Source organism: Ruditapes philippinarum, unplaced genomic scaffold (assembly GCF_026571515.1).
Source record: "Ruditapes philippinarum isolate M1 unplaced genomic scaffold, ASM2657151v2 ctg1625_1_1_1_1, whole genome shotgun sequence".
Taxonomy (NCBI): Eukaryota; Metazoa; Mollusca; class Bivalvia; order Venerida; family Veneridae; genus Ruditapes; species Ruditapes philippinarum.
Window position 1 is genome coordinate 31586 of NW_026852452.1, and position 27744 is coordinate 59329.

The 27744-nt window shown below is 34.0% G+C and overlaps 1 protein-coding gene and 1 long non-coding RNA gene across 3 annotated transcripts; one reads left to right on the forward strand and one right to left on the reverse strand.

Moving 5' to 3' along the window:
* Nucleotides 1–422: 422 nt before the first annotated feature.
* LOC132712839 (uncharacterized) lies at nucleotides 423–20691 on the reverse strand. Of its 2 annotated transcripts, none has more exons than XR_009623365.1 (3): nucleotides 20507–20691; nucleotides 6546–6675; nucleotides 423–538 (listed from the first exon to the last, which is right to left on the reverse strand). It is a non-coding gene; the product is annotated as an uncharacterized LOC132712839 (long non-coding RNA). The 2 variants fall into 2 exon arrangements; XR_009623366.1 differs by lacking the exon at nucleotides 20507–20691 and adding an exon at nucleotides 6896–6988.
* On the forward strand, nucleotides 10386–16092 carry LOC132712849 (uncharacterized). Its single transcript, XM_060695290.1, has 2 exons — nucleotides 10386–15696; nucleotides 15974–16092. The coding sequence occupies exon 1, from the start codon at nucleotides 10520–10522 to the stop codon at nucleotides 15218–15220; it is 4701 nt and encodes a 1566-aa protein (XP_060551273.1). The 5' UTR covers nucleotides 10386–10519; the 3' UTR covers nucleotides 15221–15696; nucleotides 15974–16092.
* Nucleotides 20692–27744: the final 7053 nt, after the last annotated feature.

Consider the following 27744-nt stretch of genomic DNA (forward strand, 5'->3'; position numbering starts at 1 on the left):
AAATGTAAATTTTATTAAAGGGACTCCACTGAGGTTTAAAAGCCTAAAAACATAAAATTTGATTTTCTTACATAAATGAGCTGGGGCAATTTAAACAGAAATATATGCAAAGATAGTTAAGAAATGTACTTAGAAATAAATTGAAAATCGTATTTTTATGTTTTTCTTAGCCCGATTTGAGTGAAAAGCATTTAAACGTTTTTCATTTTGGGTCATTTTTTTACAATTTGAATAATTATTCTGGAAAAACGAAGAGCGCGAAAAATCTGAAATTTTGCACAAAGATTAGTGGTCTAAACCTACATCAAATGGTATATTTGTCTGGAAAAAATCTTTTCAGTCCCATCATGTCAAAAAACCTCAGTGGAATCCCTTTAATATTGAAGAGAATAACAATCAGTAAACTCTAAAACTTCACTTACTAGCTTATCAACTGGATAAAGTCTTTGAATTTCTGTATTGCTGCATGTCCAACTTTCAAGATATTCTTGGTTCTCTCTAATAATTATCTTCTAGACATAGCCACTTTGTAACCCACCTGAAAATAGAAAAAACCCAACATTTTGCTATTAATGTTGTACAGGTATAATCTGAATGTGTTTGACAACTTTGAAATTCATCATTACAGGTATACCTAAAATTGACAATAAAGTTGTTAAAATGAACATACAAGAAAGTAAATTAACAGTTTAAAGTAAAATTCTTAGGTTTCCCTATGAATAAATAGGCTACTTACATGTAAAGCATTTGCAAAGAACTTAATTCAAAATGTTGTTCACTGCAGTAAGGATTGGTTGAAATCCCACCTGTGAAGGCCAGAAAAGATTTTACTATTTTAGCTCTGGGGGCCATTTTGTGCAGCAAAGCGGAACCTTAGCTTGCCATGTGCACTGAGTACTCTTGTAAAGTTTGGTTGAAATCCCACCAGTAGGTTTTCCTGTGAAGGCCGGACAAGATTTTTGCATTTTTAGTTCTGGTAGCCATTTTGTACAGTGAAGCGGAATTTGTGCCGCTGATGTGCACAACTAGGGATGGTACTGATCCCTCCTGTAAAGTTTGGTTGAAATCCCACCAGTAGTTTGACCTGTGAAGGCCGGACATGCTTAATGCAGACAGACGGACGGGCGGACGGACGGACAGACAGATGGCCAAGGTAAACAAAATTTAAATGTAAACATAATTAATTGCCCTTGAATTAAGCATTTAAGTCCAATTCAGAGGCAGACAACTCAATAATGAGGACGGTGACCCCTAAATTGTTTCGCTTAAAATGTTTCCATTATCATATTCTAACAACAAGTTTAAATAAATTCTATTGAACAGTTTTAATTCTGCCTCTTTGTTTATATGAATACTCTTGAAAATGTCTTTAAAGATTTTACTGCACTACAAAGCGCCATTCCACAGGTATTGGTTAGCGATTAGTTTTTGAGGCATGGAGGAGCACGTGGCCTGTTTCCGGTACATGCAGGAGCACGTGATCTGTAAACCGTACACGATTGATTAATCGACCTTTTTGAAAACCTAGCTTAACACTGTTTTCCGTTACCTTAGGGATTTAGCTCTGTGGAATTACACGTACCTAATTAAGTTTCATGACTCTACGTCAAATACTTTTGAGTTATGCGCGACACAAGTTGAAAATTGTAAATTTTTACTAAGGCCTAAAAAAAAAATTGTTTTGTTAGGGTAACATGCTCTCAAGGAATAGGTAAGGTAGGTCGGATTTTTTTTTTTTTTTTTTTTTTTTTCACCAGTATATTGAAATTTAGATATGGAAATTTCTGACATCCCTCCCGGGTGGCACAAATACATGGATCCCTTCTATGTTTTCAAAAGACATTTCAGGTATAACAATCTTAAACTCTCAGCGTTCTTCTGGTGAGGATCACACGCCGTTTTACAAATATTGACGATGTGATCCGCCATTTTGTAACTAAGAGCGGCGATAAAACCTGTACCGTACCCAGGGCTCATCCTGGGGGGAAATTTTAGGGAGAAGTGACTTCCTTGTGAAAAATCGGCAGAAGGGAAACATCCCAATGTTTATGCATTAACATGCATGGCTATACATCCTTTAACTAGAATAGAAACACAATCTATTTATCAGCTATTTATAAGCTTTCTCATATATTTTTGATAATAATGTGTAAAAAAACTATGATGAATAAATTAACTTTATATTTTTACTTTCCAGATAAAGTTACATTGGATAATGATTAATAAAATATGTCTATCTTGTTCTGTTTACAGAAATTTCTTTTGTGATCTTCTATGTTGTATTGTCATATTTATGTGCATATACTGTCCTAGGATGATAACTTGAGCCTTTGTTTACATAACAAAGACCAATAACAATGCAAAAAATAGGTTAGGCAGATCAATGCCACAACCTATAAAAATGAAAATAAAACTACATATTATCATATGACTTGTTAGCGCAGTAGGTAGAGCAACCGTGTCAGTAATGTGTTTTACCCGTACAGGCAGAAGTTCGACTACTGGTAAGACACATTTTTTTTTACCTCAGAACAGCCAATTGTTCAGAAAACAAGTTTGACGGGTTTTTTTATATACATACATGAATATGATATCAAATATTTTATTACCCTGCCATAAAAAAATACACAAAGAAAATAGATGGAAATAAAAGAAATAAATATATACTATAAAATATATATTATAAGAAGAAAACAAAAACGAAAACGAAAAATAAATACAGAATAATGATAAAATAACAAAGTAAGAAGAAAAAACTGTTGTTATAAAATGACACTAAGTGGGGTTCGAACCTATGAGTACAAAACACTAATAGTTACAAATACTCCGACCTACCGACAGAGCCATAACTGTAATACACAAACAACTCTGTAAGAATAATGCTATATAGTATATGTAAATGTTTACTTTTACGATATCGGATAATAAGCCAGATAACCCCGTTTTTCGACTTTCCCATGTACCGTTAAGACCAAATTATCATCTTAGGACAGTAATTATGCTTATAAAACAATTTTCAAATATCGAAGAATATGTAAAATATGTACTGCAAACATTTAAGCACATTATATTTGATCACTAAAATTATATACATTCATTTCTTATTGAAAAATTCGACTGAGAAATTATAGAAAATAAATTTCTAATTACCTCCCTTTATTTTCATGAAATGTTAAACTCTGTAATATCTTTATAAATAATGCTTTTTGAAATTTACAATATTAATAAATCTTAATCTGAGCGTCATATTTATGACATTAAAACAAATATATATGAGCGTACAAGCTGTGTCAAATTTGGCATTTCTACAAAGATAACAATGCAAAACACTCTCACTGTCTACAACATACCAGTCATAAGATTTTTTCGAATTGACTTAGTAACAGTTTTGTGATAGCCTTGAAAAACCCAAAATATACTCGTTTCGGGCCGATGCTCTCATTATTTACTGTTTAGAGTAGGCGGTCTATCGCTTTGCATACAGGTAGAAGGGTAGTATATAGCGATGCTCTGATTGGATAATGATAATTAGCAGTCGTCATATGGGCGGATACAACCTCTGCTATTTACATCGGCAAGTAATTACTCTTTGGGAATTAAGATTTTATCGGCGTTGTTGACTTCTCTTTGATCAATTGGGAGAGCGAAATGGAAATATAAACAGCGAAATTTTCGCCTGAATTGCCCTTCACACTGCTCATTGAGTACCTCAATAATACGGTATTTTTATGGATTTTTTTTTTTTTTTTTTTTGGACACTAAAAAAATGGTAGGGTCGGCGCATATTATTAGGTAGGGTCGGGTGACCCGAACAGAACAATTTTTTTTTTTAGGCCTAAGTAGAGGGCAATCACTTTAAAAATACTAAATATATCCAGATGCACAACTTCACATGCTGAGCAATATTCCTGTAAGGTTTCATGACTCTAGTTCAAATACTTTTTGAGCTAGATGCAACACAAGTTAAAAATTGCAAATTAACATTAAGCTGGTTGATTCTAACTCTAGCACTGGAGGAACAAATTACACAACATAATGCAATAGTTTTTACTAAGTAAAGAGCCATAACTCTACAAATACTGGATAAATTCACAAGCGAACCCCAAGGTGCATAAGTACATATGCTGATATACATTCTTGTAAACTTTCAGGCCTGCAGGTCAAATACTTTTTGAGCTATGCATGAACAAGCTGAAAATTGCAAATTTTTACTAAGTCATGGGCAATAACTCTGACAAAAACAGAATAAATCCACAAGCAAAACCCAAAGTGCACAACTTTGCATGCTGACCAACATTTCTGTAAAGTTTCATGACTATGACTACGTCAAATACTTTTTGAGTTATGTGCGACACAAGTTGAAAATTGCAAATTTTTACTAAGTCAAGGGCAATATTTGACTATGAGTACATATTGCTAAGAGATTAATTTACAGTCCTCTGTAACTCTGTGAAATTCGAGGACGAATTTCAATAAAGCGGGAAGTGTGTCATGGTTCAGAACTGTTCACTATTTAGGGGAGAATATGTGTCAGCCGCTGGAATGTTCAGTCGGTTAAGCCATGGAACAGTATTGCAATGGTCTCGGGTTTGAGTCCCAGTAAGGCTGCACTTTTTTTTCACCCTGTGACATATTGATAATGGATAGTTCTTAATAGACAATTTAAGAATTTTAGCAGATGAAGAGTGAAATAGATGTATGATAGAATTGATGCAGTAGGTCAGTGAAAACACTCTCTAACTAACCGTCAAGGGGTCCAGAAAGTTGAATAAGGGGCATAACTTGGTCAATATCTATGACAGAGTTATGTTATCTTGCCAAAATGGGCATGTTTGTTTGTTTCATTTTACGCCTTTTCCCTAACAATATTTCAGTCATATAGGCGGGTAGTTTCCTAACCATCGTTCCTGGAGAGTTACACCAATACTAGACTACCTTCCTGTGTGCTAAACTACCAAAGAAAATGGGCATGTTGGCCACTAACAAGTATTCAAAGTCTCGAAGTAATATACCTCAAAGGATATAGGAAATAAGTGAGGTGGTACCAAATGTGTAATCCAGACCCAACGCCAGGGTCGACCCTCTCCATTTTACAAGGACCTTCTACTATTGATATGTTACATTTATTGTCAATATAAATCTCGATACAAATGTTTTTTAAACAATTTTGAAAATAGTTTAATGAAATATTTTTAATCATTAAAACTTTTCCCCCGCAGGAAACTATTTTAACTTGTTGTATATGGAACATTTTTATCAAGATTCACACTATTTTCACCAAACTGTACCTTACCTATACTCCTGACTGTACGTACATTTTTGAAGAGACACAAGTTTTAAGAAACACACAAATTAATTCAAACAGCAAGAGATAATTTGCAGAATCTTTAACAACCAAGTCATCCAATGCATCAAAGTATGTAGAAATATTTACACATACAATTACAGGGTTTGCGAAATTATTGTAACAACTAAATCTTAATTCTGGTTTATTTTATATACAGAATTTATTTTAGTTTGATTGTGTAGGAAGCTATAAGCTTATAGACAAACTTTCGAATCAACCAGTACTGAGCAACAAGTGTAAAATTTTTTGTTCAAGGAAACGACTTGCCCCTGAAGGGGTTTGAACCCATGCAGCTAGTGATCATTAGATTACTAGTCTGACCTGTTAACCACACAGCCATGCTGCCACTATCTGTGTGCAACAAGTTAAAAACTAAAAATCTTTTACTCAGTGAAGGGCAACAACTTTAAAATTTCAAATTTAAGTCAAGGGCAATAATTCTAACAAAACTGAAGAACTCAACATGCAAATCTCAGGTGCATAGCTTCACAGTGATGTTGATCATTATTCCTGTAAAGTTGGTTGATTCTAACTCAAGCACTGGAGGAACAAATAACACAACATAATGAAATAGTTTTTACTAAGTAAAGGGCAATAACTTTACAAATACTGGATAAATCCACAAGCGAACCCCAAGGTGCATAAGTACATATGCTGACCTACATTCTTGTAAACTTTCAGGCCTGCAGGTCAAATACTTTTTCAGCTATGCATGGACAAGCTGAAAATTGTTATTTTTACTAAGTCATGGGCAATAACTTTAAAAATACTAAATATATCCACTCGAAAATACCCAGGTGCACAACTTCACATGCTGAGCAATATTCCTGTAAGGTTTCATGACTCTAGTTCAAATACTTTTTGAGGTATGTGTGACACAAGTTGAAAATTGCAAATTTTTACTAAGTCAAGGGCAATTACTCTAACAAAACAGAATAAATCCACAAGCAAATTTCATGTGCACAACTTCGCGTGGACAACTTCACATGCTGAGCAATATCCCTGTAAGGTTTCATGACTCTATGTCAAATACTTTTTGAGCTATGTGCAACACAAAATGAGAATGGATGAAGGCTATATGGACGAATGGACGGACAGGGGTAAAGCTAAATGCTCCCCCCCCCTAAAATGGGCGCAAAAAAAAGTTCATAAAATATTAAAAAAGAATCACAAGCAGTAAACTCTTAAACTCACTTACCAGTTCATCAACTGGATAAAGTGTCTGAATTAAACATCAAGTATGTCTGTTTTAACTTGCAACATATCCTTGGTTATTACACCATTGGCTCTCTCAAATAATTGTCTTCTGTGGCCACTTTGTAACTCACCTGAAAATAGAAAAAAAATAGTTTGTTATTAATGTTTACACAGTACATGTATAATGTGAATGTGTTTACAAATTTAATTGCAAGTAGACAACTTTGAAATTCATCATTACAGGAATACCTAAAATTGACAATAACGTGGTTTATTTAAACAAATGAGAAGGTAAATTAACAGTTTAAATTAACATTATTATGTTTCCCTATAAATAAATAGGCTACTTACATATAAAGCATTTGCTAAGAACTAAATTCAAAATGTTGTTGGTCAATTGTACTTACTACAAAATGTACATGAAAATAACTGGGCATTAACTGTACAGACTGGCCTGGCTCTAAATTTTTGGTTGAATAAATATTAATTTTCATCTTGGTATCCCTAAATATCTGTCATGGATCAGAACTGTTCGCTTATAAAAAGAGATTGTGTAAGTGTCCGGACAGCTCAGTGGGTAGAGCCGAAGTATGGTTTTTCCAAGGGTCCAGGGTTCGAGTCACCATCAGGCTGCATATTTTCCTCACCCTATGACATTTGGCCCCCAATGGGGGACTATGAATACATATTGCTAAGAGATTAATTTACATTCCTCTGTAACTCTGTGAAATTCGAGGACGAATTTCAATAAAGCGGGAAGTGTGTCATGGTTCAGAACTGTTCACTATTTAGGGGAAAATATGTGTCAGCCGCTGGAATGTTCAGTCGGTTAAGCCATGGAACAGTATTGCAAGCGTCTCGGGTTTGAGTCCCAGTCAGGCTGCACTTTTTTTTCACCCTGTGACATATTGATAATGGATAGTTCTTAATAGACAATTTAAGAATTTCAGCAGATGAAGGGTGAAATAGATGTATGATAGAATTGATGCAGTAGTTCAGTGAAAACACTGTCTAACTAAAAGTCAAGGGGTCCAGAAAGTTGAATAAGGGGCATAACTTGGTCAATATCTATGACAGAGTTATGTTATCTTGCCAAAATGGGCATGTTTGTTTGTTTCATTTTACGCCTTTTCCCAACAGTATTTCAGTCATATAGGCGGGTAGTTTCCTAACCATCGTTCCTGGAGAGTTACACCAGTACTAGACTACCTTCCTGCGTGCTAAACTACCAAAGAAAATGGGCATGTTGGTCACTAACAAGTATTCAAAGTCTCGAAGTAATATACCTCAAAGGATATAGGAAATAAGTGAGGTGGTACCAAATGTGTAATCCAGACCCAACGCCAGGGTCGACCCTCTCCATTTTACAAAGACCTTCTACTATTGATATGTTACATTTATTGTCAATATAATTCTCGATACAAATGTTTTTTTAAACAATTTTGAAAATAGTTAAATGAAATATCTTTTAATCATTAAAACTTTTCCCCCGCAGGAAACTATTTTAACTTGTTGTATATGGAACATTTTTATCAAGATTCACACTATTTTCACCAAACTGTACCTTACCTATACTCCTGACTGTACCTACATTTTTGAAGAGACACAAGTTTTAAGAAACACACAAATTAATTCAAAGTCCCTAGAAGCATTCAACAGCAAGAGATATTTTGCAGAATCTTTAACAACCAAGTCACCCAATGCATCAAAGTATGTAGAAATATTTACACATACAATTACAGGGTTTGCGAAATTATTGTAACAACTAAATCTTAATTCTGGTTTATTTTATATACAGAATTTATTTTAGTTTGATTGTGTAGGAAGCTATAAGCTTATAGACAAACTTTCGAATCAACCAGTACTGAGCAACAAGTGTAAAATTTTTTGTTCAAGGAAACGACTTGCCCCTGAAGGGGTTTGAACCCATGCAGCTAGTGATCATTAGATTACTAGTCTGACCCGTTAACCACACAGCCATGCTGCCACTATCTGTGTGCCACAAGTTAAAAACTAAAAATCTTTTACTCAGTGAAGGGCAACAACTTTACAAATACTGAATAAATTCACAAGCGAAACCCAAGGTGCATAAGTACACATGCTGCCAACATTCTTGTAAACTTTCAGGCCTGCAGGTCTAATACTTTTTGAGCTATGCATGAACAAGTTGAAAATTTCAAATTTATAATAAGTCAAGGGCAATAATTCTAACAAAACTGAAGAACTCCACATGCAAATCCCAGGTGCATAGCTTCACAGTGATGTTGATCATTATTCCTGTAAAGTTGGTTGATTCTAACTCAAGCACTGGAGGAACAAATAACACAACATAATGAAATAGTTTTTACTAAGTGTAAGAATTATAGTTCTTAATTGTAAATTTATTTATTATAATCACATAATTTTCATAGTTTGATTTTTTCTATAGTATTTACTATTAAAAACATTGTTTGACTCTTTCAATTTAACATAGCTTCACTATTTCCGCCAAACGTAACGTCTTATTTTGTTTCCCGTAAAAAGACGTCATTAAATTGTTTTACGGTGACGTCATTAACCGTTACTTTGATATGTTGTTTTGCCTTGGGCGGAAGTGCTTAAATTGTTGATGTGTTTTGTTTATTGATGTTTTCCAATGGAAAGTAGATCATAATCGGTAAGCAAGTTATTAATTATGTATGAATTTAATAGTAAATTCAATATTGTTTAAATGATGATGAACTTTACAATAGTATGCCGTGAATTAAATTATAAACGGAATTATTCGCGGAAATATAAAATAACAATATTATTTTAATAGATTTAAGTCTATAATTGTAAAGGTGATATCGTATATTTATGACTTGTATTAGCATTATTATTTTAGACAATTTATTGTATTTTATTTAAATGCGTTGTAATCAGTATTTAGTTTGTTTATTTATTATTTTCATGGAATCGCATTGTTGTATCACATTGATATATTATTCCATGAATGAGAATAAAGAAAAGTGTTGAAATCTGCGCATTCTTGACTATTTTTAACGGAAAACATCTACAATTCTCGATTTACAATTCTCGATTTACAATTCTCGATTTTACAATTCTCGATTTTACTGTGACGAAAATGCCGTCAACAAATAGTGCGGAAACTTGTAATCAGGAGTTTGTCAGTTTGAAGAGATCAAGAAGTGCAAATGGCGCTCATTATGTTACTGACGAAACTATACAATGAACTTGAAAAGAGCATGATGTCCTACAATAATATAGAAGAGGTAAAACTACTGAACAATAAATTATGTGAACGCTTTGAACATTTCAAATCAGTGCATTTACAATGTTTAGATTTGTGCGCGCAACCGGAAGTTGTTGCAGACTTGGAAGCGAACTTTGAGAGCTGTTTAAAGAACTTTGAAGAATTCAGGGAAAGATTTTCTCAGTGGATCGCGGGAGCTATTGGACCGCAAGATGGAGAAAATATTCCTATAGAAAATGACGCAGAGTCAAATGTCAGCCATGGAAGTTCACGTGCTTCAGTCTCGTCGCGCCGGAAATTACAAAGTGCTTAAGCAAAGCGTTTAATAGCAGAACACAAATTAAAACAACTTAAAAAGAAACAAGAACTTGAACGAGCTCGCCGGGATCTTGAAATGAAACAACAGTTGTTAGATCAGCAGTCGGAATTAGAAGAAGCAGAGATAGAAGAAATGGTGTGGTTAGAAACAACACAGGAAGAAACCGGGGTCATATCTAATAATCAAAATGCTCAGCCTGACGTACAAAATAATATGATTGATTATATTCAGGTGAACAACCGTACAGATTCTGTGAGAAATATAACTTTGACACAGCCGTGACAGCCCAGACCGGAAATAAACAGATCGTGTATACCGGAAGTTGACAGTGAGACATCGAACATTGACAGATCATTTCAAAGATTGGCGTCAGCACTCCATGAAGGATTCAACTTACCGAAGCCAGAACTTTTGACATTTGATGGGAAGCCTGAAGGATACTGCAAATTTATCAAAAACATTTGAAACAAACATTGAAAGCAGAATAAGTGACAATAATTTAAAGCTAAGTTATCTCATTCAGTATTGTACAGGTAAGGCAAAATCTAGTATAGAAGATTGTGTTTTGTTAGAACCGGAAGAAGGTTATAAACGTGCTAGGTCAATATTATTGTCTAGATTTGGCAGACCACATTTAATTGCAAGGTCTTACATTGATAACTTGGTAAATGGTGCTCAGATTAAAGCGTCCGATGTTGAAGGGCTATCTAAATTATCTTTAGAGATGCAGAAATGTGAAATTACACTTTCTCAGTTAGGATTTTCCTCTGATATTGATAATACAGAAAATTTAAGATGCATTGTCAAGCGGCTCCCAACACATATAAGAGTAAAATGGGTAGAAGTAGCACATTATATAAATGAGTCAGGTAGAGTGCCGCGCTTTTCAGATTTGTCTAAATTTGTAGACGAAAAATCACGTATCGCTAACTCCATGTATAGCTATGATCTTTGTAAAAACAATGATTTTATCAAGAAAGAAACCAGAAACAGTTCTGGCAAATATTACAGTAATGATAGACCAAAGGTTACTACTCTGTGTACACATACTGAAGAAAACGGTCATGAAAGTAGTAAATGCATTTGTTGTTCAGGTAACTGTGCAGAGTTATCACTGTGTAACAAGTTCAAGTCAATGAGTCTCAATGATCGTTATAAACTGGTAAGATCACTTAAATTGTGTTACAATTGTTTAAAAGGTAAACATTTTACAAACAAGTGTAGAAAACCAAAAATATGTAATGTTACTAATTGTAATGTCAAACACCACATTTTGTTACATAGTTGGGTAAAACCCGATAATGGCCACACAGCAGTGCAGTCGTCGTGTAACTGTGCAGCAACAGAAGGTTCAACTGTAAAAAATTGTCTGGGTATTATTCCTGTAATAGTTAGGGGTGGGGACGGTAGTTCTTGTCAGACATATGCCCTGCTAGATGATGGGGCCGATAAAACCTTATGTGATGAAAGATTGTTACGGAGCCTGAATATAACCGGTAAGCCCGTCACATTCCGGATGTCTACGGCAAACTCACGTGAAGGTATTATACATGGTCAGGAGGCCGACTTAGATATTCAACCTATCGATGGGAATGAAAGTATTACCCTAAGAAAAGTCTGGTCAGTAAAGTCATTACCGATATCAACTCGATCTGCAGCTAAATATGCAGATATCCGAAACTTACCGTACTTATCCGGTATAAATATTCCAGATATAGACACTAATGACGTTATGATGTTAATAGGGACGGATTCACCTGTTGCACATATACCGCTAGAAGTGAAATTCGGAAATAGCGATGAACCGTACGCGATACGCACTCGTCTTGGATGGGCTATACGCGGTCCAGTCCCAACTATGAAAGAATCCAACGATATTAATATAAATTTCTTTGAGTCACGTGACATGTTGTTACAGCAACAAATTGAGCGTTTGTGGACAACAGACTTTAATGATAAATCACAAGTGAAGAGTTGCATGTCTGTAGAAGATAAAAATGCTATGAAATCCATGGAGTCAACATTAACTCGCGAGGATGGTCATTACAAGCTTGGTCTTCCTTGGCGTGATAGAAATTCATCATTCGTAAATAATATACCGCTTGCCCAAGCCAGATTACAGCAGTTGAAGCGCAAGTTGTCAAATGACAATAATTTGCATGATATGTACAGAACTACTGTGAATGATTACATTGCGAATGGATATGCCTCTGAAGTGGATCACATTGTACCAGAAACAAAGCGGGTTTGGTATTTGCCGCATCATCCCGTGATAAATGTTAACAAGCCGGGAAAAGTACGTGTAGTGTTTGATTGTGCTGCTAAATACAAAGGAATGTCGCTTAACAGTCAACTTTTGCAAGGACCTGATTTAATGAACAGTCTAGTCGGTGTACTTATAAAGTTTAGACAGGAACGAATAGCATTTATTGCAGATATTGAAGCAATGTTTCACCAAGTTCGTGTTATCGAGGAAGATCGTGATGCTTTAAGGTTTCTCTGGTGGCCTAATGGAGAATTGGACAAGATTCCTAAGCAATATCGCATGAATGTCCATTTATTTGGTGCTACATCTTCTCCGAGTTGTGCTGCGTATGCACTTAAAAGAACAGCGAAAGATTTCTCGCATCTGTTTAAACCGGAAGTTGCGCTGACAGTTGAGAAGAATTTTTACGTTGATGACTGTCTAAAGTCTGTCCCATCTGAGCAGGAAGCTATTGATTTGGCTATGAATTTAAAGAAAATGCTGTCTTTGGGAGGATTTCGCTTAACAAAATGGCTCAGTAACAGTAGAAATGTTTTAAAGACAATACCGGAATCAGATCTTGCCAAATCGGTTGTCAGCTTAACCCCTGGTGAAAAATGTAATGACAAAGCATTGGGTATTATTTGGGACGTAAACAATGATACAATTAAGTACAAGGTTGACTTAAAAAGTAACCCTTCAACGAGGCGCGGGATATTATCAACACTAAGTTCAATATTTGACCCTCTTGGACTTGTGTCGCCAATAATTCTGAAAGCAAAGTTCATTATTCAGAACTTGTGTAGAGAAAAGCTAGGCTGGGACGAGCAAATTCCGGACAACTATGATGAAGAATGGCAAAGTTGGTTACGTTTCCTGCCGCGATTGGCGGACATCACGATAGATCGATGTTTCCTACCACCAGGATTTGGATCAGTAATTAATGCACAGTTGCATATTTTCAGTGACGGGTCGGAAGTAGGTTACGGCGCATGCGCGTATTTGAGACTCACTGACAACACGGGGAATATAACATGCTGTCTCGTCATGGGTAAATCTCGTCTAGCCCCCATAAAACAAATAACTATACCGAGACTGGAACTATCTGGAGCTGTGGTCGCTTGTCGCTTATATCAATGTCTTGCTGAGGAACTCGATATTAAGATAGATGAAGTTACGTTTTGGACGGATTCGATGATACTACTAGGATATATCAGAAATACTTCAAGAAGATTTAAAACGTTCGTCGGAAATAGGCTTAGCATCATTCATGATACTACAAGTCCAAATCAATGGCACCATATTGATTCAAGTTCAAATCCAGCAGACATAGCTTCAAGAGGTATCAACGCTTCTGAGACAGACAAGTTAGATGTTTGGCTGCATGGACCAACATTTCTTAGTAAAGGTAGGGAACACTGGCCTAAGTATTCAGGTAATAATATCCCGGAAGTGAGTGAAGATGATGTCGAGGTTAAGAGAGAAATTGCTATTAACGTTACCACTTGTGATACTATTGGGAAGATAATTGAATACTACTCTGATTGGTTCAAACTTAGACGTGCAGTGGCATGGTTTTTGAGATACAAGGATTATTGCAAACAGCGATATCTGCATCATGATGTAGTGGTTGAAAAAGGTAATCTCACCTTGTCTGAACTTAAGACATCTTCTCACGCAGTTGTGAAATACGTTCAGATGGAATGCTTTGCCGATGAGGTAATAAACTTGCAAAAAGGAACTAATGTTAAAGGTGAAAGTCCGATAGCTTCATTAAATCCAATACTTAAAGATGGTTTAATACGTACAAAAGGACGCATTATTTACCATGATGAAACGAAATGTCCAATCATTCTACCGAAACGGCATCATTTAACTACTTTAATGATACGTTTTTACCACGAAAGTCAAGGTCACGTCGGAGTACAACAAGTTTTAGCAGCTACACGAACAAGATACTGGATAATAAATGGACATAGCGCTGTCAAACAGGTAGTAAGGAATTATGTACCATGTAAACGCAAGAACAATCCGCTTTGTAAGCAACAAATGGGACCGTTACTTGATGAGCAAATCACACCAGATAAACCACCGTTTTCATTTATCGGCATAGACTTTTTTGGTCCTTTGATGGTAAAATCAGGAAAGTCACAAGTAAAGAGATATGGGTGTATTTTTTCTTGTTTAAGGGCCGTCCATTTAGAAGTTACTCATAGTTTGAGTACAGATTCGTTTAGCGCCGCATTGCAACGATTTATTAGCCGGAGAGGTCTACCGGAAAAGGTATATAGTGACAACGGAACCAATCTAGTAAGTGGAGATTGTGAATTACGCAAGTCCTTACGAGATTGGAATCAATCCGAAATTGGACAATTCATGTTGCAGCGGGAAATCGAATGGAACTTTAACCCTCCGTCAGCTAGTCACATGGGCGGTATATGGGAACGGATGATACGATCGACACGTGCAATTTTGAGATCGTTAGTCAAAGAGCAGCTTCTGACAGATGAACAACTTCTTACTGTTGTAACTGAGGTTGAAAAAATACTTAATGATAGACCCATTACCCGAGTAAGCGATGACCCAAAAGACCCCCCAGCTTTAACTCCAAGCATGATTTTATTACTAAAGTCCAATACATGTATTCCACGTGGCATTTTTAGAAAAGAAGATACATATGCAAAGAGAAGGTGGAGACAGGCTCAGTATCTTGCTGATATATTCTGGAAACGATGGATTCGGGAATATATACCTACCCTACAATATCGACAAAAATGGCTGAGACCACAAAGAGATATCCGTGAGGGCGATATTGTACTCGTGGCTCAGGAAAACATACCAAGGGGCAGTGGCCGTTGGGCAGGGTTGAATCTATAAATGTGGGTCTGGACGGGCATACACGAAGCTGTGTGGTCAAAACTAGTATGTCACAATTCTTAAGACCAATAACTAAACTTTGCCTACTAGAATGTTCTATTTAAGTAAAGGTATACATTACAATAAGCTATTGTTTGTATAAGATGAAATCGTAACGTTTCATGGTGGGGAGTGTAAGAATTATAGTTCTTAATTGTAAATTTATTTATTATAATCACATAATTTTCATAGTTTGATTTTTTCGATAGTATTTACTATTAAAAACATTGTTTGACTCTTTCAATTTAACATAGCTTCACTATTTCCGCCAAACGTAACGTCTTATTTTGTTTCCCGTAAAAAGACGTCATTAAATTGTTTTACGGTGACGTCATTAACCGTTACTTTGATATGTTGTTTTGCCTTGGGCGGAAGTGCTTAAATTGTTGATGTGTTTTGTTTATTGATGTTTTCCAATGGAAAGTAGATCATAATCGGTAAGCAAGTTATTAATTATGTATGAATTTTAATAGTAAATTCAATATTGTTTAAATGATGATGAACTTTACAATATTTGCCGTGAATTAAATTATAAACGGAATTATTCGCGGAAATATAAAATAACAATATTATTTTAATAGATTTAAGTCTATAATTGTAAAGGTGATATCGTATATTTATGACTTGTATTAGCATTATTATTTTAGACAATTTATTGTATTTTATTTAAATGCGTTGTAATCAGTATTTAGTTTGTTTATTTATTATTTTCAGAGAATCGCATTGTTGTATCACATTGATATATTATTCCATGAATGAGAATAAAGAAAAGTGTTGAAATCTGCGCATTCTTGACTATTTTTAACGGAAAACATCTACAATTCTCGATTTACACTAAGTAAAGGGCAATAACTCTACAAATACTGGATAAATCCACAAGCGAACCCCAAGGTGCATAAGTACATATGCTGACCTACATTCTTGTAAACTTTCAGGCCTGCAGGTCAAATACTTTTTCAGCTATGCATGGACAAGCTGGAAATTGTTATTTTTTACTAAGCCATGGGCAATAACTTTAAAAATACTAAATATATCCACTCGAAAATACCCAGGTGCACAACTTCACATGCTGAGCAATATTCCTGTAAGGTTTCATGACTCTAGTTCAAATACTTTTTGAGGTATGTGTGACACAAGTTGAAAATTGCAAATTTTTACTAAGTCAAGGGCAATGACTCTAACAAAACAGAATAAATCCACAAGCAAATTTCAGGTGCACAACTTCGCGTGGACAACTTCACATGCTGAGCAATATCCCTGTAAGGTTTCATGACTCTATGCCAAATACTTTTTGAGCTATGTGCGACACAAAATGAGAATGGATGAAGGCTAGATGGACGAATGGACAGACAGGGGTAAATCTAAATGCTCCCCCCCTAAATGGGCGCAAAAAAAAGTTCATAAAATATTAAATAAGAATCACAAGAAGTAAACTCTTAGACTTACTTACTAGTTCATCAACTGGATAAAGTGTCTGAATTAAACATCAAGTATGTCTGTTTTAACTTGCAACATATCCTTGGTTATTACACCATTGGCTCTCTCAAATAATTGTCTTCTGTAGCCACTTTGTAACTCACCTGAAAATAGAAAAAAAATAGTTTGTTATTAATGTTTACACAGTACATGTATAATGTGAATGTGTTTACAAATTTAATTGCAAGTAGACAACTTTGAAATTCATCATTACAGGAATACCTAAAATTGACAATAACGTGGTTTATTTAAACATCTGAGAAGGTAAATTAACAGTTTAAATTAACATTATTATGTTTCCCTATAAATAAATAGGCTACTTACATATAAAGCATTTGCTAAGAACTAAATTCAAAATGTTGTTGGTCAATTGTACTTACTACAAAATGTACATGAAAACAGCTGGGCATTAACTGTTATCTTGTGAGTGTGTGAAAAAAAAGATCATGTGACCCTGTATTTTGTCACATTGTTACAGTTGGATAAATTATTGTGCAGTAATGCTAGGGGCTTTACTTTGTGCTGTGATCCTTATCCTCAATTATTAATCAATTAAAACTGACCACCTTTACCAGTCACCAATAGACAGGTACAATTGGATTAAGAGATTATGGCTGTTGCAAATACACTATTAGTGAGGGCTTAAACTTTTTAACTTGCTGGGGAAAAAAATAACTCATAAGGCATTTCCATCAGTATAGAGCTTGGCCAATCTGAACATTTGTGCAGACTGGCCTGGCTCTAAATTTTTGGTCAATTAAATTTTAATTTTCATCTTGATATCCCCAAATATTTGTCATTATTCAGAACTGTTCACTAATTTGGGGAGATAATGTGTAAGCAGCCAGACAGCTCAGTCGGTAGAGCGGCGATACTGTATTCTGAGGGTCCCAAGTTTGAGTCCTGGTCAGGCTGTACATTTTCCTCACTCTGTAACATTTGGCCCCCAATGGGGAACTGTGGCTACATAATTATAGCTCAAGAGTTTAATTTACATTGCTCTGTAACTTTGTAAAATTCAAAGACAAATTTCAATACAGAGGGGATTGAGTATGTCATGGTTCAGAACTGTCCACTATTTAGGGGAGATAGTGTGTAAGTGGCTGGATAGGTCAGTTGGTAAATTGCTGAACGGTATTCCCAGGGTCCAGGGTTCGAGTCTTTGTCAGCCTGCACATTTTTCTCACCCTGTGACATATTGATAAAATGAAATCAGGAATAGACAATTTAAGAAATTCAGCAGATGAAGGGTGAAATAAATCTATGATTGAATGGATGCAGTAGTTCAGTGGTAACACACTGTATTACCAAAAGTCCAGGTGTTGCATGCACTTTTAGTTTGATTCCATGCTATCCAAACCCTCATTCAGAAGTGACTTCAAATTTGAGAGACTAACTCTTACAATTTTCATCTTGACTTCCCCAAAATTGATAATAGACAGTTTAAAAAAATGGAGGTGACCAAGTCCATTTTGAGAAATCAGTAAGAGCAAAATTAATATGCTTTTCTAGAAAAATAAGTACAGGTTATAGGTTATATACAGAGTTTTAAGAAATTAATTTTAGAGCGAATGAAGTGAAGCGAGAAAATTAGTTTCTTAAAACTCTGTATATAACCTATAACCTATAACCGACTTGCAGCTAGCCCCGCCCATTAAAATCGAGTGCATTATGTAAATAGGTGCGGTATAAATTTAATACATAGAGTTGAGTTACAGCACTGTATGGTAAATATTTCGGCAAAATTTAAACAAATTAGAGGACAAACTTTGGCGAACTTATGCAAAAAGGAATGTTGTAGTGCTAACTCCCTTCTGATCTAAAAATGACTCCTTAATTAAAAATCTGCCACATTACTATATAACTATTTTTGTCTTAATTGATATCAAATTTTATTATTAATATAATATTAATTCAAATATAATATGGCAGCATGTGCAGTATTGAAATTGTTCACTCTATTTTTCTGCTGCAGGTGATTATAATAATACGGTACATGTATTTCTGTCATGTTGACCGTTCCTTGACAGATGTAAATACCACACGGCGGTGCTTGTTTTTAAAACTTTAAATAACATGGCACCGACTTATATGACAGAACTGATGACTTTATCCGACAACAAAATATATAACTTAAGATCTAGGTCACGAAAAGATATTGTATTATGGACAAGACCTAAAACAAACTATATTAAAGACACATTTTCTTATTATGGCATGAACATTTGGAACAATATACCTTTAAATATTCGTAATGTTAATAACCTTAAATGTTTTAAAGAAAAATACAAAGCATATCTTGATGTTCATATGAATGAATGAGTGAGTGAATGAATGAATGAATTAATTAATAAATGAACGAACGAATGAACGAACGAACGAATGATGCAATATACGTATATGTTAAAACAAATTGTTGAGTGTCTGTCGAAAGTATATGAGTTGTAATATTCTAAATATTACATATTATACATTCAATTTTCTACCTATGCATGTCCTGTTGTTGTTGTTGCTGTTTTCTATTTCAGAAGGCCACATTGGAAATAAGATATATATGATTGTTATTGTATGTTCTTAATGTGTAACCTTCTTTAAATAAAGATATTATTATTATTATTATTATTACAATATTAATGTAAGAAACACTGCCATTTATTGTATGGACATATGTAAAAATCGGGTGTACTTTTACTGATACTTCAGTCTGTTCCTGTATGGGTTTTGTTTTTAAGTTCTGGATTTAAACATATTTTTGTGGATTTATTGTATATTGTATTAAAGCTGAAAGGTAATGTTTATTATTCCTTCTAACCCGAAAGTCCCTCCAAACTCTCCATAAAAAACGTAAATAGGCGGAGTCCATTAAATGATTAAATCGGCATATTTAACGTATAACTGGGAAAAAAAGGTCAATCAAAGGTCAATGTCACATCTAAATTATTCAATCTGTTTTTTATTTTGTCAAATCTACTTGGCAGAAAAAATTGTGAAATTAATCTTAAACAGTTAAAGAAAAGGAAAAGAGTCAACTCGGCCCTATACCAACTCGGCACGGGTCATCTCGGCACGGGTCAACTCGGCCCACTTTACAAAAATATATATAACGTATAATTAACTTTGCTTTGCATGTTGTTAAGGTAAATGAATAATAAGAAATATCTTATTACTATATAATTATACATTGTACTTCTTCTGAAATAAAGTATATTTAGAAAAAAAATGTTATTTATCTGTCTTGCAGATTCGATAAAATTAATATAGATCTAGATTCTAATAAAATGTGTTTGTAAAGTAATATTTTAAAAAAATGAAACAAAAACGTGTTTACTTAATATCATAAGCTTCTAATTAAATATTCCGTATAAGCGCATTGATTGTTGCCGAAATTCATTTGCACGTGTCATACGTTGTTTTTTTTTCTATCAAATAGAAAGACCTTGTCTGTGCATTATCTAGTTAAAGTAATAAAGAACAGAACAGAAGTTAAATATGTAGAAATACAGTGAGATATGCAATCGTTTATCTTTACTCGCAATTCTACTGATAAGAAAAGCTTGTCTGCAGCTAGTTCGAAACTGTCAATCCGTGTAATATAAATAATTACAATAATTACAACAAATAGTGTTAACACAAACCTAAATATTAATAATTGAAAAGTGGGCCGAGTTGACCCGGGGGGGGGGGGGGCCGAGTACATTTTAGGGCCGAGCTGACCCGGATTCAAAGAAAACTGTACCGTACGTTGCTTGTCAGTACTACAGCATGAAGTACCTTAAGTGGGTTTGGAACTTTTTTTCAACAGAGACACATTGTGCAAGAAGCCAATAATCAGCTGCCTTTTCTTCTTTTTCCTGTGTGCACGACATGTTGTTGTTTTTCCAATTTTGTGACTTATTGCGGGAAAACCGAAGAACAGTGAAATAAATAGTTTCCAACATTGACTTCTCTATATTTTGATTTTTTTTTATAACATTTAATCAATTAATGTTAAAAATATAAGTGTAAAAATACAAGACAAATCAAATTATTTATCTAAGAACAAAAGTTTCTGGAAAATTTTAATTTTATCTCTTTTTTACACAAATTAATCCGCTTGTATTAGGTTTAATAGTACTAATTTAGTTCTGTCTCATTTTGATGTAGGATGAACGGTAGTAAATTAAAATGTTAATTTGAAAAATAATTTGGAATTTCCCATCATTGTTAAAATAATATTTCACTATGAAAAAAGGAAATAAGTAATCCACGGAATTTTCTATAAATATCGTACTATATATATCGGTAAAGTTCAATCTTTTTATAAGTTAGGATTTTTTTTAATATTTTGTGCTAGTCATTTTCATCATCAATTATAGATCAATCACCATGAAAACATGAATAATAATGAAAATGACTCATTTATCTTTTTATTATAAAAAACATTAATATCGTGAATATTGACATTGACTTTCGTCCGATTAAGTCACTTTCGTATTGTTCAATGTGGGCAAAAGTAAGATATCAGAACAGGTATACAGCAATTATGAAAATACATGGATATTAAATCATCATAATGATTATTTTTTTTAATATATTTTATTCATTTCTGAAAACATGCGTCTTTCAGCGCTATATTTGACATTTTTGAAGTCATTCCGTATTTTTCAATGTGAGGGAAAGGAAGATCTGTTTACTTGTGTAATGCAAATAAAGGGCGGTTAAATCATCATAATGATTATTTTTAAAAATAAATATAATTGACTACTGATATTGTACGTCTACAAATTAATTGCAATTTTAGTAATACATTCAATTTAAACAGTATATTTGATATTTTGCAAGCTACTTTCGTATTTTTCAATGCGAGCAAAAGGAAGATCTCTGTATATAACTTGTGTATAGAGATTATTCAAAATAAATGGCGATTTAATCATCATAATGATTATCTTGAAAGTAAATATTATCATTTTCTGATATTATACGTCCACTTTGTGCAATAATAGTAAAAATAATTTCAATTTAAACGGTATATTTTATAAGTCACTTTCGTATTTTTCAATGTAATAAGAATTTGTGTATATTAATTATGCAAATAAAAACCGAATAAATCATCATTATGATTATTTTTCATAATAAATATAAGTTATTTCTAATAATATACGTCTACAAACTGCAATTTTATTGTAAAAGTCTATTAAAACGTTACAATTAATATTTTAAAAGTCACTTTCGCTCACTTTCGCTCACTTTCGTCAAAAATCTCACTTTCGTATTTTAGGCAAACCCAATTTGCTCTAAAGATCTAATTTTTATCAAAATATAAATATAACATTCATAAATTTCTGACACTTGCGCAGCACAAAGGCCAGGCCCATTTTAGAAAGGAATTACTACCCATGTTTTGAAATGACGTATAAACCGCACAAAACAAATAGAAAAGGACTAGGTAGTATACATGTATACAATGAGATTAATGAGTAGAGTTTGTTGTAAAAGGAAACACTTTTCACAGTAACAACAAATGCATAAAAGGTAAAATACTTGTACAATTACAAACTAGATCTATATATTTGACATTGTAACATGTATATAACAATCTGGGTGAAAGCCCGTTGCTTTTCCTTAGATACAGATGTAGGCTAGATCAGGGTCTTTCAAATAGAGTTCTATTTGAAAGACCCTGGCTAGATAGGCGTTGAGGTGCAAAGATTTTGGATTCACACAGAGAAATACAATTTTATGATCAGAGTATCACAAGTTCCCACTGCACCTCCATGTGGCAAATCCAAAATTACACAAGAGGTGCTCGATCTGAATCGATCAACTGACTTGCTGGAAGTATGAGTAATTATAGGTGAAGGTCAAAGTTTATTCTACAGCATGCCATATCTTTTAATCCTAGGAGGGGGGGGGGTTTTAAAGTAGAACTGGTAAGCATAACAAGTAAAGGTTGTTTTCTAGGTAAGCACTTTGGATTTTATTTTATAGAGATTCTTTGAGAACAGCAGTAGACAATCTTGTGACCAGTAAGTTTATACTGTACCTACAGTGGCATCAATATTTGTTATTATCAAGTCTAAAGCAGATAGATAATCAATGGTAGGATCATTGAGATGTGATCATAAGTTAAGCTTATCATACAAATACTGAAAAACACCCATATGGCATTTTAAAAACATCGATATGTTAAAATCACCCAGAATAACTAAAGGCTTTTAATGTACCAAACGTGGAAAGAGTTTCTCTGTCTGCACAGTGCAAAAAGCAGAAAAAAAACACTTTTTTATTTATAATTATAATACCCCAAATTTGCATTTCACTCTTGCAATATTCAGAAGAACAAATACAAAATTCTGGGAGCTAAAGCACCCTGCAGATTTTATTTATGCATCATCTTTAACATTGATAATTAGTTATCCGCGTGGAGGTCTTTTAAATGTTGATGTACTACACTGGTCATTGCGTATTAAATGGTATCACTGTATCTGATCAGAAGTATCATTATCGTTTTCGTGTAATCTAGTATCCGCCAATCCAATAATATCACAAGACAATCAAAGTGCTGCAGCACTGAATGCGACGGACATGCAACCGGGGAGACATTTAGGGTTATTTAGAAAAAAAAAATAAAACACAAAATATAGGAATCTATAACAGAGAAAATTTGTTCCATACAAGGAGCAATATATTTTGTGTCCCAATCTGATATAATCCAGATTTTCTACTTTCAAGCAGAATGAAATATATGCCTAAAACCCTGGTCAAACTTGTAAATCAGTGTCATTATCGATTTATTCCAAGAAATGATATGTAAATGGAAAAAAAACTTTCAACGACATATTTCTAAAATAAAACCATGCAAATAGACTTCAAGCATAATACATTATACCACGGATAAATCCGTGATTATACATGTGAGAATGTTATTTAGAATTGATTCGTGTTTTAACATAGTGGGCATATAGACAATAAAATATAAGTCATTTGTATTTTTATTTCTTTTGGATATGTACGTCTCATTAAAAATATCTTTGGTTAAAATCATCAGCAATTAATAGTCACCGTATTTTTTAGATTTCTTTTATTTGCAAGGGCCAGAGCACATCGTTTTTATTTTAATCTAAATGTCACAATTTTTTTTAAAAGCACTATAGTGTTTAGTTGTCCTTTTCATTTTCACACTAAATTACATTTTCAACTTGTTTGCTTCTTACAATTGTATAGAATTTCTAAAAGTATTGCATGTGAACAAAGTAAGTATCCGCTGGTTTATAACATGTATAATGTGTACTCCCTACTGTCCGAAAATCAGCACAGGTAAAGCAGAATATATTTTTAGAATAGCGAAGGTTAACTCATATCGTGACCTAGAAAATGTATCTAATTTATTAATAACTGCTGAATATTCAGCTAAACCCGCGGTATGAGTCACGAAAATAGTTCTTCTTTTATTAATGCGCGAGTTATTCTAGAGTCCAAAAAACTTTTGATTTGTTAATAATAATGTTTTGTATAATGTAGAAATATTTATTTCCTACTAATAATTTCTTGGAACTCAGAGCTTACACCTTTATTATAGTATAATTTGCTGTCCTACTTTTTCGACAGCGGTAAATCGTTTCGGCAGTAATTTGCATAATTGCGCAATAATACTACGGGACTACAACGTTTTTATCAATCATATACGTCCATATTTTAACTTGGATAACTTAATTTGAAATTGAAAAGGCTAAATATGGAAGATTTTAAGATATCCCGACATAGCATGGGAGTTTTAAAGGATCAAATTCATGTACTTTTTCTTGGGCTGTTAATCGGTTGAGGACACTTTGCGCGAGTGTAGCAGACGAAATCCCATGTAGATGACTTAGCTCTGAACGCGCCTGAGGGCGCGTCCGTCGCAAAAAACCATGATCCATCATTCGATCATTCGAAAAGTGTTGACTAATAAATCGAAATGGTATTGTGCATTCATTGACTATGAAAAAGCGTTCGACACAGTTGTTAGAGATGCCTTATGGGTAAAGCTTTTAAAACTAGGTGTCAGCTGTAAAATGCTTAATATTATTAAGTCTATATATGCAAATGTTAAATCTTGTGTACAAGTGTCTGCTATGAATTTTTCAGAGTTTTTGACGTGTCTATTAGTTTAAAACAAGGGGAACCACTTTTGCCATTATTATTTATTCTTTTCGTTAATGACATTAATGAAAATATTGATTTTAACCTATTAACTAAAAATGACCTAAATCAGTTAAATATGTATATGCTTCTTTTTTGCTGATGATATTGCTTCATTCACAACTAACCCTGAATCTTTGCTAGCTCAGTTAGATATTGTTAATAACTATTCTATTAAATGGGGCCTTAAAACAAATGTTAATAAAACAAAGATATGTATTTTTGAGAAAAGAAAACAAGTCAATAATTTTGTTTGGAAAATAAATGATGAAGAAATTGAGGTAGTAGATAATTTTACTTATTTTGGTGTAAATTTTACTTATACAGGAAACATGAAAAAGTCTGTTAAAGCTCTGTCAGATCAAGCTCTTAAAGCCTATAATTCACTTTTGTCTCTTTTTGATACAGTAAATTTTGATATCAAAATGAAGCTTGCATTTTTTGTTTCTTTGGTTGTACCGATTATTCACTATAGCTCTGAAGTATGGGGTATTTATGAATTTCCTGAAGTAGATAAAATACATATAAAATTTTGTAAACTTGTTTTGTGTGTTAACAAACTCCTAATTTAGCTGTTCTTGGTGAACTGGGGTACCCACTTTCTGTTATTTGTAAAGAAAGAGCTATTAAATATTGGTTAAAAATAATGAAAAATCAGGATTCACCTATGTATAGATTATATTTAGATCTTAGCAATGGAAATAATGTGAATTGCTGGGCCTATAAGATTAAACAACTGATAGACAATTTAGGCTACAGTAATCTTCTAGTGAATTGTAGGCAAGATGTAAATTATTTTCCTGCTATGAAACAAAGTATTAGAGATCAGTTTATACAATCTTGGAATGAGACAACATTGAATATGTCTAAACTAGATTACTATAGAAAGTATAAAATGTGTTTTGGTTATACTGCCCTCACACATACCTCGCGACCTTACTGCGTCTTTACTGCGACCTTGCTACGACCCAGGACGCAGCACAGTCGCCATGGACGCAGCAGGGACGCAGCGAGGTCGTAGCGAGGAACCCAAGGACGCACAAGGTCGCAGACCGTCGGCGACTATTTTGAACATGCACAAAACAGTCGCAGAAACTCTGCGTTCTTGCTGAGTCCTGGTTAGGTCGCCGTGGGATCGCAGTGGAGTCGCCATAGTCGCAGCAGCATCGTAGTAAGGACGCAATAAGAACGCAATAGACGTAGTACTCTCGTACTAAGGACGCCGTAAGGTCAGACTCAGAATGAAATTTACTGGTAAAAAGTATTGTTTTTATAGACGTAGCAAGAACATAGTAGGGTCGTCGTACAGTCGCAGGACAGTCGCCGGACAAACGCAATAGTCGTCGTAGAGTCGCCGTAAGGACGCAGAGAACATAGCACAGTCGCAGCTGGGTCGCCGATGATCGCCGTGGGGTCGCCTTGGGGACGCAATACAGTCGCAGTGGAAACGCCATGGACGTAGAAGGGTCGTATTGAGGACATAGAGAAAACGTACTGATCACAAGACTGCAGAGCCCCGGACCGTCTGCGAGAGAAATTTGAAAGAAAACCAACGATTTTCGAAAGAAAAATGCTATTTTACTAGTTTTCAGGTCGCAGTAAGGTCGTGGTTTATGTGTGAGGGCACCATTATGAAAGTTATCTGAGCATTATAAGAAATGATAAATTACGAAAATGTTTAACATGTTTCAGAATGTGTTCTCACAACCTAGAAATTGAATTCGGAAGATTTAGTGGTTCACAAAGAGATGAGCGAATCTGTAAAATGTGTAATACAAAAATGATTGGATCAGAGTATCACTTTTTTTTTAACTTGTCCTGCATATAATGATTTGAGAGCTAAATATTTGGGTAATTGTTCATGGCCCAATGTTCAGAAATTTGTGAATATTATGTCTTGTAGTAGTAAATGTAAACTGTATAAAACTGCAAAATACATATATGAGGCTTTCCAGTTAACGAAGATATGTCTAGAAACGGAATTAAGCTGCTTCTTAAACTTTGATAATGTACATGCTTGCTTATATGTTTATATGTTTATCTTGTAAACTATGTATGTTATATGTCTTGGTCATATTCGTCAATTGTATTTGTAAAATTGGCCAAAGGTATGTTAAATATGCCGATTTGCCAAATAAAACTGAACTGAACTAAAATACTATATAACGCATGACACGTGTACATGACTGTCAAACAAATCAGTATGTGATTTCAAGTTTATAGCTCTAAATACAAAGGTTGTTATTTTAATAATGGTGTTTCTGTTCAATAGCTAGTTACCTACGTTTTGTACAAGCTATGTAAAATAGTCTGCAAAAAAAACATAAATTTGACGTTACAATCAATTGATTAGTATAATGATATTCTTTTAAATTTACTTTCAATTCCTACACTGTCACATAGTATGAATTAGATATTAATAATTTTATTTATATCGTGTTTGGCAATTACTTTACAACCGGCTCAGAAACAAAACCGTTTTTACTTGGCATTTAATTCTAACGAAATATTTCAAACGAATTCGTGGTAATGTACAATTGCTTTCTTAGACTGAAATTAAGAAGGCTTGATCAGACAGGTTGATAACACGAGTTAGCACTTTTACCAGAAAACGTAACATATTCGTGATCTGCTTGCAGCAGAAAACCAATACAAAAAGTTTAATTGGGTTAACATTACAACATGCTTATTCTGGTAAATAACATAGGCTTAAATAGTCTTCTGCAAAAATAATTGTTTTCTGTTGTTATTTTTTTTTTGGGGGGGGGGTTCTTGATTATTTTGGTTGTACATTTGTTGTTGTTGTTTTGTGGGGTTTTTCTTGCTTTTGTTGTTGTTGTTGTTGTTTT

Excerpts from the sequence above, each read along its gene's own strand:
- LOC132712849 (XM_060695290.1), top strand. The coding sequence starts at position 10,520 with ATGGGAAGCCTGAAGGATACTGCAAATTTATCAAAAACATTTGAAACA.